At 42.7% G+C, this 13,910-nt stretch overlaps 1 protein-coding gene across 10 annotated transcripts in view; it reads left to right on the forward strand.

The window, feature by feature from the left end:
- Positions 1-13,910, forward strand: part of LOC110500727 (ankyrin 2b, neuronal) — a 155,324-nt gene that overhangs the window by 71,253 nt on the left and 70,161 nt on the right. For 6 of the 10 annotated variants that reach the window (XM_036958186.1, XM_036958188.1, XM_036958187.1 and 3 more), the window contains 4 exons: positions 1,368-1,565; positions 3,401-3,499; positions 4,345-4,443; positions 4,985-5,182. In XM_036958186.1, the coding sequence (XP_036814081.1) occupies positions 1,368-1,565; positions 3,401-3,499; positions 4,345-4,443; positions 4,985-5,182 (594 nt within the window). Of the gene's footprint in view, positions 1-1,367; positions 1,566-3,400; positions 3,500-4,302; positions 4,444-4,984; positions 5,183-13,910 lie in introns of all 10 variants that reach the window. The other 4 variants (XM_036958185.1, XM_036958193.1, XM_036958191.1 and 1 more) reach the window with 1 other exon arrangement.

Below are 13,910 nucleotides of genomic sequence, written 5' to 3' on the forward strand. Positions count from 1 at the left end.
ATACTCTATACTATACTCTATACTCTACACTCTATACTCTATACTATACTCTATACTCTACTCTATACTCTATGCTATACTCTCTACTCTACTCTATACTATACTCTATACTCTACTCTATACTCCACTCTATACTCTAATCTACCCTATACTTTATACTCAACTCTATACTCCACTTTATACTCTACTCTATACTATACTCTACCCTATACTCTACTCTGTACTCTACTCTATACTATACTCTACTCTACCCTATACTTTACTCTATACTCTACTCTATACTTTACTCTATATTTTACTCTATACTCTGCTCTATACTCCGCTCTATACTCTACTCTAAATTTTATACTCAACTCTATACTCTAATCTACTCTATTATCGACCCTATACTCCATACTCTATACTCTACTATATATACTGCATACTCTATACTATGCTCTATACTCTATAGTCTTCTCTATACTCTACTCTATTATATTCTCGTCCCTATACTCTATACTCCATTCTATACTCTACTCTATACTCTATACTCTACTCTATACTCGTCTCTATACTCTATACTATACTCTATAATCGACCGTATACTCCATACTCTATTCTATACTCTATACTCCACTCTATACTATATTCTATACTCTATACTATGCTCTATACTCTATATTCTACTCTATACTATACTCTATACTCGGCCCAATACTCTATACTCCAGTCTATACTCTACTCTATACTCCACGCTACTCTACACTCTACTCCATAGTCTAACCTATACTCTACTCTATACTCTACTCTATAGTCTAACCTATACTCTACTCTATACTCTACGCTACTTTATACTCTACTCTACTCTATTCTATACTCTATACTCTTGTCTCTAAACTACTCTATATCCTACTCTATACTCTACTCTATACTATACTCTAGACTCCACTCTGCTTTATATTCAACTCGACTCTATACTACACTCTATACTCTGACCTTTACTCAACCATATACACTAGTCTATACTCTACTCTATGCTATATTCTACTCTGCTCTCTACTCTACTCTACTCTACTCTACTCCACTCTATACTCTACTCTACTCTACTCCACTCTATACTCTACTCTACTCTATACTCTATTCTACTCTACTCGACTCTACATTCCTCTCCTCTCCTCTACTCTCCATTACTCTCCTCTCCTCCAAGAAACCCATTATCACCACATACAGTAACTTCAGGAAAGTGGGGCTGTAAAATAAAGCATTACTACCCTCATTAAGCAAGTACTGTAAAAGCCATATCACCCATAGCCTCAATCTCTCTGTGGACGTCTATAATAAAGTACATATTCTACCCCCTATAACATCCATGTCTCTGCCCCCGCAAGGAGGACCAGACACCCCTCCACATCGCGTCTCGTCTGGGGAAGACTGAGATAGTCCAGTTGCTACTGCAGCATATGGCCCACCCTGACGCCTCCACTACTAACGGATACACACCTCTCCACATCTCAGCCAGGGAGGGACAGGTGGACGTGGCTTCAGTACTGCTGGAGGCGGGCGCCTCACACTCGCTGGCTACTAAGGTGGGTAGAGATAATACACACACTCACACACACACTCACACACACACCTACACATACACTCACACACACCTACACATACACTCACACACACCTACACGCTCACACATACACGTGTACACACACCTGTGCATATTGGTGTGGTTTTTATGGGGATTGTTTTTATGGGATGGAATCCATCCCCTTCTTTCTGTGTGGATTATGTCATAAATATTTCTTGATTCGCTGTATGGCCTCTTTCACAGGCGCAGACTATGGGCCACTGTCAGTGTGACCTGGTTTAATCAATTCATGATTTATGATGCTTTGGAGAACGCCTGGCTTCTTCTCCTGAATTTAGCAAGTAGACGTCGACTTCTGTCACTGAAGGATATTCAACATCCATTGACACAACGATATATCAGTGCTAATTTATTCATATGCTCTGGGCTCTGAGGTTTATGATGCAGTAAAATTCACCCATCTCTCTCCCTGCTCTCCCTTCTTCTCTCTCTCTCTCTCTCTCTCTCTCTCTCTCTCTCTCTCTCTCTCTCTGTCCCCATCTTCTTCTCTCTCTATATCTATCTCCCTCTCCTCCCTTCCCCCTCTTTTCCTTGTCTAATGGGGATAACAGGTGTGGCATTGTTAGCATCAACAACAGGACAGGGAGGCAGCGGTTTGCCCGTTGAACAACATCTTCCTAGACGTGCTCCTCTCTACCTCTGTCCCTAATCGCCTGTGTTTGATCTGTTAGATAGGTGATGTTTTACACCCTATGGATTCTAATTTTTCACAACACCACCATTAGTGCCTCTCATTCTCTTCTTATCTACACGTTGTTTCTACTCGGATGTGTATTACATCAGAAATGAACCAGCGTTACACAGATAATAGGATTCCCTCTCTTCATGGGCTGGGTCGTAAACACGGGAGATGTGACATGGAGGCAACACCGTCGTCCTATCACAACAGCCTAATGTGACAATGGCTAAAGAGCACCACCTGGTGGCTGCGTTGGTAATATGTTACTGATCAGGTTTTACTCTGTAAATTAGATTTTGGGATATTACCTATGATTGCATAAGCAATGTGGGTGCACAGAAATGTGTTGTTATTGTGCATCTTAAATTGCATTATGTTTGGTTCACATACATCATTAGTTGGCCGTGAATTTCTAATCCCTTTGGAAATGACGCTGTCTTGAAATAATTACTTTTGAATATACACTGAGTATACAAAACATTAAGAACACCTGCTCTTTCCATGACATAGGCTGACCAGGTGAATCCAGGTGAAAGCTAAGATCCCTTGTTGATGTCACTTGTTAAATCCACTTCAATCCGTGTAGATGAAGGGGAGGAGACAGGTTGAAGAAGGATGTTTAAGCCTTGTGGCAATTGAGACATGGATTGTGTACGTGTGCCATTCAAAGGGTGAATGGGCAAGACAAAATATTTAAGTGCCTTTGAACTGGGTATGGTAGTAGGTGCCAGGCACATCGGTTTGGGTCAAGAACTGCAGCGCTGCCGGGTTTTTTCACGCTCAACAGTTTCCCATGTGTATCAAGAATGGTCCACCACCCAAAGGACATCCAGCCAACTTGACACAATTGTGGGAAGCATTGGAGTCAACATGTGCCAGTATCCCTGTGAAACGCTTTCAACACCTTGTAGAGGCCATGACCTGAGGAATTGAGGCTGTTCTGAGGGCAAAAGGAGGTGCAACTCAATATAAGGAAGCTGTTCCTAATGTTTTGTACACTCAGTGTATTCCATGAGCCTTGTGCACATTGATGAAGATATAGATAGTGTTTGTTTCAGTCATTATTAAATGGTCATCTGTATGTTGTCTCCATACAGAAAGGATTCACTCCCCTGCATGTGGCATCCAAGTACGGAAGCCTGGATGTGGTCAAGCTTCTCCTGAAAAAAACAGCTCCCCCTGATTCTGCTGGGAAGGTAAGCATTACCATAAAATTCAAACTCTTAATCATTGTATAGTTTTGTGTTAGAGGGAGAAATAACTACACAATAGAAAAGTCTATTTCTCACAAGGTGTGTTATATTTTTACAATATCAGACAATGCTCTGACCTATTTTAAGTGATGAGGAATTATCTGATGAGGAATAGTCTGAGAAATAGTCTGATGAGGAATTATCTGATGAGGAATTATCTGATAATTCCTTATCTGATGAGCAATTGTCTGATGAGGAATTGTTTGATGAGGAATTGTTTGATGAGGAATTGTTTGATGAGGAATTATCTGATGAGGAATTGTTTGATGAGGAATTATCTGATGAGGAATTGTTTGATGAGGAATTATCTGATGAGGAATTATCTGATGAGGAATTATCTGATGAGGAATTGTTTGATGAGGAATTGTTTGATGAGGAATAGTCTGATGAGGAATAGTCTGATGAGGAATTATCTGGCTATATATTTTAAAAGTCTGTTGTTATTTCTGGTTGAGGCTATGTTGTCAGCGAGCCTACCGGTAAGCATAGTTTGATTATATCAACTTTAAGTTTGATTAACTGCTGTTTATTCCTCTACTTTTAGGAAAGACAGATAACAGATATAATTTGTTTCTTCTTATTCTTTTTGAATAAGGACCCGCCCAGCGATCCTCCTGCTGCTTGCTCTTTAATATAAGCCTCGTTTTCCGTAACAAGCTGTAATAGTGCCCCTATAACTCAGCTTATTTATCATGTGTTGTGTATGTTGACCAGTGTTCTTAATGGCTGCTTGCTCCGCTAACCAGCCTGGTTTTATCCAATCTGCACTCACCTCGTCATCCTTGCAGAACGGCCTCACACCTCTCCATGTCGCTGCACATTATGATAACCAGAAGGTGGCGCTCCTGCTTTTGGACAAAGGGGCCTCCCCCCACACCACGGCCAAGGTGAGACCTCCGTGAGGCCACTCTGGCACTCTCCCCAAACAGGTGGGAGGAGAGACGTCGGTCAGCCTAGGGGTGGACAGTCAATGTGGTATTGAAGCTGTGTGTGTGTGTGTGTGTGTGTGTGTGTGTGTGTGTGTGTGTGTGTGTGTGTGTGTGTGTGTGTGTGTGTGTGTGTGTGTGTGTGTGTGTGTGTGTGTGTGTGTGTGTGTGTGGGTGAGTGTGTGAGTGAGTGTGCGCGTTTCTGTGTGTTAGTATGTGGTGTGTGAGTGAGTGAGTGAGTGTGCGCGCTTCTGTGAGTGAGTGAGTGAGTGAGTGAGTGAGTGAGAGAGAGTGAGTGAGTGAGTGTGTGCGCGCTTCTGTGTGTTAGTATGTGGTGTGTGAGTGAGTGAGTGAGGTGAGTGAGAGTGAGAGTGAGTGAGTGTGTGCGCGCTTCTGTGTGTTAGTATGTGATGTGTGCGTGTGTGAGTGAGTGAGTGACTACATCTCTAAAGGTATCTGTATGGCTGAATTTTTCTTTCTCTCTCACACACTCTTCCTCCAGAATGGCTACACCCCACTCCACATTGCGGCGAAGAAGAACCAGATGGACATTGCGGTGGTGCTGCTGCAGTACGGGGCAGACACCAACATCCTGACCAAGCAGGGGGTCACCCCTCTGCACCTGGCCTCACAGGAGGGGCACGCTGACATGGCCGCCCTGCTCATCGAGAAGGGGACTGAAGTCAACGTCTCCACCAAGGTAGGGCTACATCTTCCCATCCCTCTTGGTTTTAAACTGCTTATGTAACGCGGCCATGGGTTTGAACCCACTCTTCAACGACTCACACATTAAAACCAACTGAAAAGTTAAAGTTGTACATAGGCCTTCGTACTCTGGTCACAGATACTGACTGCCTCTCTTCTCTGAGACGTGATGTCTCACTGCTTCTGAGGGGTTCAAATGAACAGGGCCTCTGATGTCAGTCTTTCTTTCCACTCGCGTTCTCTCCTTTCAGATCTCCCTTTGTTAGGGTCTTTTGTGAATATAGTTACGCTGTCAGTAAAGCCGAATCCTAACGGGGGGGTTAGCTTTCACTCTAAAAGACTCGTCGATATCTTTGTGATATTTTCTCAGAAAAATGCGAATTACACACACATATCTCAGGTTAGCTTCCAGCCCTGTAACAACGGTAAATGTATTAACACCAGGAAATGTAATAATGTTTCTATTTTTAAACCTGGTAAATGTAATAACTTGCTGGTAAATGTAAAAATGTTTATAAGGTAAACATAATAACTTTTTCCGATAAGTGTAATAAGTTATTTCATTGACTAGTGAATAACAACTTTTTTTATGAATACTGTAATAACTTCAACCAATCATGTTATAACATCACAAAATCAAAGTTATTATGTGCTACTTCCCCCAATTGGATGCACATACCAGCACCCACAGCCAATTACAACACAAACAAAACTCATGCACATCATCCATGAATACTCATACATAGACACACTCACAAGTGTAACAGTATAACTTTAGACTGGCGCGAACCAGGGACCCTCTGCACACATCAACAACAGTCACCCACGAAGCATCGTTACCCATCGCTCCACAAAAGCCGTGGTTCTTGCAGAGCAAGGGGAACCACTACTTCAAGGTCTCAGAGCGAGTGACGTCACCGATTGAAACGCTATTTAGCGCGCACCGCTAACTAAGCTAGCCGTTTCACATCCGGCACACAAGCACACATTGAAATGTACACACATGCACAGTCGTGTACACACACATACACACACACACACACACACACACACACACACACTTGATTATTATTAATCAAGGTTATTATTACATGTTGATGAATAACATTAATAGCTTCAACCGTTCGTGTAATAGCCCAAATCAAGGTCTTCATTTGTTATTTCCGTCTTTTTGATGGACAAGGAATAGTCCCAAAAGTGCAAAGCCCATCCGCCTGGCACTCCAGGCAGGCTCAAGACAAACGCTTAAAGTATTTTGTACGGTTTCAAATCTGGATGGTAGGTCTGGATGGCACCAAGGCAATTGGAGTCAAATGAATATGTTGAGTAACCTTGCCTGAAACCTGAAGAATGGCATTAGCTTCACAAGCTGACACCTTGGCTTCACCTCAGCAGAGGCTATTAAAGTCTTGTGCTGCACAGAACTAATGCAGTCAGTAACTACCCTCCAGCTCAATCCAACCAGATAGTTTGATTATAAAATAACCTATAATACTCTTTTGTTTTGAAGATTACATATGATTGATGTTTAATGTGGTATGAAGGTCATGATGAATGATAATGGAACATTCATGAAGGAATTATTTCATAACCCCCCTTATCAATGCATTATTAATATTCCCTTTGTTGTTTCAAAAATACTCATACTGGTATATACCCACAAATACAGACTCAACCTTTAAACACACACTTGCACACACACTCACAGGAACACATAGGCAGGTGACAAAATAACACACACACATCTTCAGGCAACATTTTTATTTCAAAATCAAAGTATATTGTACAATGGAAATATTTATTTTTGTTGTCATCTTACCCAAACCTATGACACACAAAACACAGAACAGGTTTGGAGCTGAACAGTGTTAGCCTTTCCTTTGTGGCAGTTTAGGGGCAAAGTGCCTTACTCATAGCCACCAAGGAAGTAGGGGATAGCGCCTGAAAGGCAGTAGGGGATCACACCTGAAAGGCAGTAGGAGATAGCACCTGAAAGGCAGTAGGGGATGGCACCTGAAAGGCAGTAGGGGATAGCACCTGAAAGGCAGTAGGGGGTCGCACCTGAAAGGCAGTAGGGGATAGCACCTGAAAGGCAGTAGGGGATAGCGCCTGAAAGGCAGTAGGGGATAGCGCCTGAAAGGCAGTAGGGGATAGCGCCTGAAAGGCAGTAGGGGATAGCGCCTGAAAGGCAGTAGGGGATAGCGCCTGAAAGGCAGTAGGGGATAGCGCCTGAAAGGCAGTAGGGGATAGCGCCTGAAAGGCAGTAGGGGGTCGCACCTGAAAGCCAGTAGGGGATAGCACCTGAAAGCCAGTAGGAGATAGCACCTGAAAGCCAGTAGGGGGTAGCACCTGAAAGCCAGTAGGGGGTAGCACCTGAAAGCCAGTAGGGGGTCGCACCTGAAAGCCAGTAGGGGGTCGCACCTGAAAGCCAGTAGGGGGTCGCACCTGAAAGCCAGTAGGGGGTCGCACCTGAAAGCCAGTAGGGGGTCGCACCTGAAAGGCAGTAGGGGGTCGCACCTGAAAGGCAGTAGGGAGTCGCACCTGAAAGGCAGTAGGGAGTCGCACCTGAAAGGCAGTAGGGGGTCGCACCTGAAAAGCAGTAGGGGATAGCGCCTGAAAGGCAGTAGGGGATCACACCTGAAAGGCAGTAGGGGATAGCACCTGAAAGGCAGTAGGGGATAGCACCTGAAAGGCAGTAGGGGATAGCACCTGAAAGGCAGTAGGGGATAGCACCTGAAAGGCAGTAGGGGATAGCACCTGAAAGGCAGTAGGGGATAGCACCTGAAAGCCAGTAGGGGATAGCGCCTGAAAGGCAGTAGGGGATAGCACCTGAACGGCAGTAGGGGATAGCACCTGAAAGCCAGTAGGGGATAGCACCTGAAAGGCAGTAGGGGGTCGCACCTGAAAGGCAGTAGGGGGTCGCACCTGAAAGCCAGTAGGGGATTGCACCTGAAAGGCAGTAGGGGGTCGCACCTGAAAGCCAGTAGAGGATCACACCTGAAGGGCAGTAGAGGATCGTACCTGAACGGCAGTAGGGGATAGCACCTGAAAGGCAGTAGGGGATAGCACCTGAAAGGCAGTAGGGGGTCGCACCTGAAAGCCAGTAGGGGATTGCACCTGAAAGCCAGTAGGGGATTGCACCTGAAAGCCAGTAGGGGATAGCACCTAAAAGGCAGTAGGGGGTCGCACCTGAAAGGCAGTAGGGGATCACACCTGAAAGCCAGTAGGGGATAGCACCTGAAAGCCAGTAGGGGATAGCACCTGAAAGCCAGTAGGGTATATGAGATGGAAGGGAATTCCATGCAATCATGGCTCTGTGTAATACTGTACGTTACCTTGAATTTGTTCTGGACCTGGGGACTGTGAAAAGACCCTTAGTGGCATGTCTGGTGGAGTAAGTGTCTGTGTCAGTGTCGTACAGAAGTTGACTATGCAAACAATTTGGAAATTCCAACACATTGTTTCTCATAAAAACAAGAAGCGATGCAGTCAGTCTTTCCTCAACTTAGCCAAGAGAGACTGGCATGCATATTATTGATATTAGCCCTCTGATTACAATGAAGAACAACATGTTCCACTCTGTTCTGGGCCAGCTGCAGCTTAACTAGGTCCTTCTTTGTAGCACTTGACCATGTGACTGGACAATAATCAAGGTAAGATAGAAGTAGAGCCTGCAGGACTTGCTTTGTGGAGTGTGGTGTCAAAAAAGCAGAGCATCTCTTTATCACAGACAGCACTCTCGCCATCTTTACAACCATTGAATCAATATGTTTTGACCATGACAGTTTACAATCTAAGGTAACACTAAGTAATTTAATCTCCTCCACTGCCGGTATATTCATTACCAAATTCAGCTGAGGTTTAGAACTGAGGGAATGATTTGTACCAAATACAATGCTTTTAGTTTTAGAAATGTTTAGGACGAGTTTATTACTGGCCACGAATTCATAAACTGACTGCAACTCTTTGTTTAGGGTTGCAGTGATTTCACTAGCTTTGGTTGCTGACGCATATATGGTTGAATCATCAGCATACATGGACACACAGGCTTTGTTTAATGCCAGTGGCATTGGTAAAAATAGAAAAGAGTAGAGGTTCAATAGAGCTGCCCTGAAGTACACCACACTTTACATGTTTAACATTTGAAAAGGTTCCATTAATGAAAACCCTTTGTTTTATATTAGATAGATAGCTCTCAATCCATGATATGGCAGAGGTTGAAAAGCCATATCACATACTATACGTTTTTTCAACAACAGGTTATCATCAATAATATCAAAGGCTACACTGAAATCTAACAGTCTAGCTCCCACAATCTTCTTATTATCAAGTTATTTCAACCAGCCATCAGTCATTTGTGCCAGTGCTGTACATGTTGAGTGCCCTTCTCTATAAGCATGCTGAAAGTCTGTTGCTAATTTCTTCACAAAGAAATAGCATTATATTTGGTCAAACAAAATCATTCAATTCCTCATTAATTCAATATCGCCTTAACAGTTCTAACTGTCAGTTTCTTAACAGGTGCATGTTTATTAATCCTTGGAAGAAGCAATTTCATAAATTCATCAAGTGTAGAGTCTCCCGAGTGGCGCAGAGGTCTAAGACACTGCATCTCAGTGCAAGAGACGTCACTGCAGGACCTGGTTTGAATCCACGCTGCATCACATCCGGCCGTGATTGGGAGTCCCATAGTGTGGCGCACAATTGGCCCAGCGTCGTCCGGGTTTGGCCGGGGTAGGCCGTCATTGTAAATAAGAATTTGTTCTTAACTGACTTGCCTAGTTAAATAAAGGTTAAACATAAAACATTTTTTTAAAGAGGCAGGATGCTCCTTATTAATCACATCAGACCAACAAATATTTTTTACATCATCCACATAAGAGTCACAGCAAAATCATCTGCATGATATCTTATACACCAGCTTTTGGAACCTTGGCTTTCCTGCATCCAAGGTGTATCGATACATCTTTAGGACAAAGTTCTATAGTATTAGTAAAAATGTGATTAGTACATGTGGATGAAATAGTTCCTGTATTCTTTGTAAATACCCTGGTAGGTTGATTAATAATCTGAACCAGATTACAGGCACTGGTTACAGTGAGAAACTTCCTCTTGAGCGGACAGCTTGATGAAAACCAGTCAATATTCAGGTCTCCAAAGAAGTAGCCCTCTCTATTTACATCACATACACTATCAAGCATTTCACACACATTATCTAGGTACTGACTGTTAGCACTTGGTGGCCTAAAGCAACACTCTAAAAGATTAATTTTTAGATGAGGCAGGTGAACCTGCAACCACAACTCCCCCATGTGCATTCTTGCCTCTTCTATATACAGTTGAAGTCGGAAGTTTACATACACCTTTGCCAAATACATTTAATCTCAGTTTTTCACAATTCCTGACATTTAATCTGAGTAAAAATAACCTGTTTTAGGTCAGTTAGGATCACCACTTTATTTTAAGAATGTGAAATGTCAGAATAATGGTAGAGAGAATGATTTATTTCAACTTTTATTTCCTTCATCACATTCCCAGTTGGTCAGAAGTTTACATACACTCAATTAGTATTTGGTAGCATTGCCTTTAAATTGTTTAACTTGGGTCAAATGTTTTGGGTAGCCTTCCACAAGCTTCCCACAATAAGTTGGGTGAATTTGGGCCCATTCCTCCTGACAGAGCTGGTGTAACTGAGTCAGGTTTCTAGGCCTCCTTGCTCGCACATGCTTTTTCAGTTCTGCCCACAAATGTTCTATGGGATTGAGGTTAGGACTTGGGATGGCCACTCCAATACCTTGAATTTGTTGTCCTTAAGCCATTTTGCCACAACTTTGGAAGTATGCTTGTGGTCGTTGTCCATTTCTGTACAGCACTTTGAGATATCAGCTGATGTAAAAAGGGCTTTATAAATCAATTTGATTTGCTGATTTGATTTAGAAGACCCATTTGCGACCAAGCTTTAACTTCCTGACTGATGTCTTGAGATGTTGCTTCAATATATCCACATAATTTCCCCCCCCTCATGATGCCATCTATTTTGTGAAGTGCACCAGTCCCTCCTGCAACAAAGCACCCCCACAACATGACGCTGCCACCCCGTGCTTCATGTTTGGGATGGTGTTCTTCAGCCTGTAAGCCTCCCCCTTTTTCCTCCAAACATTACGATGGTCAATATGACCAAACAGTTCTATTTTTGTTTCATCAGAGCAGAGGACATTTCTCCAAAAAGTATGACCTTTGTCCTCATGTGCAGTTGCAAACCGTAGTCTGGCTTTTTTATGGCGGTTTTGGAGCAGTGACTTCATTCTTGCTGAGCAGCCTTTCAGGTTATGTTGATATAGGACTCATTTTACTGTGGTTATAGATACTTTTGTACCTGTTCCCTCCAGCATCTTCACAATGTCCTTTGCTGTTGTTCTGGGATTGATTTGCACTTTTCGCACCAAAGTGTGTTCATCTCTAGGAGATAGAACACGTCTTCTTCCTGAGTGGTATGACGGCTGCGTGGTCCCATGGTGTTTATACTTGCGTACTATTGTTTGTACAGATGAACGTGGTACCTTCAGGCATTTGGAAATGGCCCCCAAGGATGAACCAGACACGTGGAGGACTACAATTTTTTTCTGAGGTCTTGGCTGATTTCTTTTGATTTTCCCATGATGCCAAGCAAGGAGGCACTGAGATTGATGGTAGGCCTTGAAAAACATCCACAGGTACACCTCCAATTTAGAAGCTTCTAAAGCCATGACATCCTTTTTTGGAATTTTCCAGCTGTTTAAAGGCACAGTCAACTTAGTGTATGTAAACTTCTGACCCACTGGAATTGTGACACAGTTTAAAAATATATATACAGTGCCTTGCGAAAGTATTCGGCCCCCTTGAACTTTGCAACCTTTTTCCACATTTCAGGCTTCAAACATAAAGATATAAAACTGTATTTTTTTGTGAAGAATCAACAACAAGTGGGACACAATCATGAAGTGGAACGACATTTATTGGATATTTCAAACTTTTTTAACAAATCAAAAACTGAAAAATTGGGCGTGCAAAATTATTCAGCCCCCTTAAGTTAATACTTTGTAGCGCCACCTTTTGCTGCGATTACAGCTGTAAGTCGCTTGGGGTATGTCTCTATCAGTTTTGCACATCGAGAGACTGAAATGTTTTCTCATTCCTCCTTGCAAAACAGCTCGAGCTCAGTGAGGTTGGATGGGGAGCATTTGTGAACAGCAGTTTTCAGTTCTTTCCACAGATTCTCGATTGGATTCAGGTCTGGACTTTGACTTGGCCATTCTAACACCTGGATATGTTTATTTTTGAACCATTCCATTGTAGATTTTGCTTTATGTTTTGGATCATTGTCTTGTTGGAAGACAAATCTCCGTCCCAGTCTCAGGTCTTTTGCAGACTCCATCAGGTTTTCTTCCAGAATGGTCCTATATTTGGCTCCATCCATCTTCCCATCAATTTTAACCATCTTCCCTGTCCCTGCTGAAGAAAAGCAGGCCCAAACCATGATGCTGCCACCACCATGTTTGACAGTGGTGATGGTGTGTTCAGGGTGATGAGCTATGTTGCTTTTACGCCAAACATAACGTTTTGCATTGTTGCCAAAAAGTTCAATTTTGGTTTCATCTGACCAGAGCACCTTCTTCCACATGTTTGGTGTGTCTCCCAGGTGGCTTGTGGCAAACTTTAAACGACACTTTTTATGGATATCTTTAAGAAATGGCTTTCTTCTTGCCACTCTTCCATAAAGGCCAGATTTGTGCAATATACGACTGATTGTTGTCCTATGGACAGAGTCTCCCACCTCAGCTGTAGATCTCTGCAGTTCATCCAGAGTGATCATGGGCCTCTTGGCTGCATCTCTGATCAGTCTTTTCCTTGTATGAGCTGAAAGTTTAGAGGGACGGCCAGGTCTTGGTAGATTTTCAGTGGTCTGATACTCCTTCCATTTCAATATTATCGCTTGCACAGTGCTCCTTGGGATGTTTAAAGCTTGGGAAATCTTTTCGTATCCAAACTTCTTCACAACAGTATCTTGGACCTGCCTGGTGTGTTCCTTGTTCTTCATGATGCTCTCTGCGCTTTTAACGGACCTCTGAGACTATCACAGTGCAGGTGCATTTATACGGAGACTTGATTACACACAGGTGGATTGTATTTATCATCATTAGTCATTTAGGTCAACATTGGATCATTCAGAGATCCTCATTGAACTTCTGGAGAGAGTTTGCTGCACTGAAAGTAAAGGGGCTGAATAATTTTGCACGCCCAATTTTTCAGTTTTTGATTTGTTAAAAAAGTTTGAAATATCCAATAAATGTAATTCCACTTCATGATTGTGTCCCACTTGTTGTTGATTCTTCACAAAAAAATACAGTTTTATATCTTTATGTTTGAAGCCTGAAATGTGGCAAAAGGTCGCAAAGTTCAAGGGGGCCGAATACTTTCGCAAGGCACTGTATTTCACCTTTATTTAACCAGGTAGGCTAGTTGAGAACAAGTTCTCATTTACAACTGCTACCTGGCCAAGGTAAAGCAAAGCAGTTTAACACATACAACAACACGAGTTACACATGGAATAAACAAACATCCAGTCTATAATACAGTAGAAAAAAAATATTTATACAGTGTGTGCAAATGACGTAAGATAAGGGAGGTAAGGCAATAAAATAGGCCATAGTGGTGAGGTAATTATAGCAATTAAACACTGGAGT

The sequence above is a fragment of the Oncorhynchus mykiss genome, chromosome 21 (genome assembly GCF_013265735.2).
Source record: "Oncorhynchus mykiss isolate Arlee chromosome 21, USDA_OmykA_1.1, whole genome shotgun sequence".
Taxonomy (NCBI): domain Eukaryota; kingdom Metazoa; phylum Chordata; class Actinopteri; order Salmoniformes; family Salmonidae; genus Oncorhynchus; species Oncorhynchus mykiss.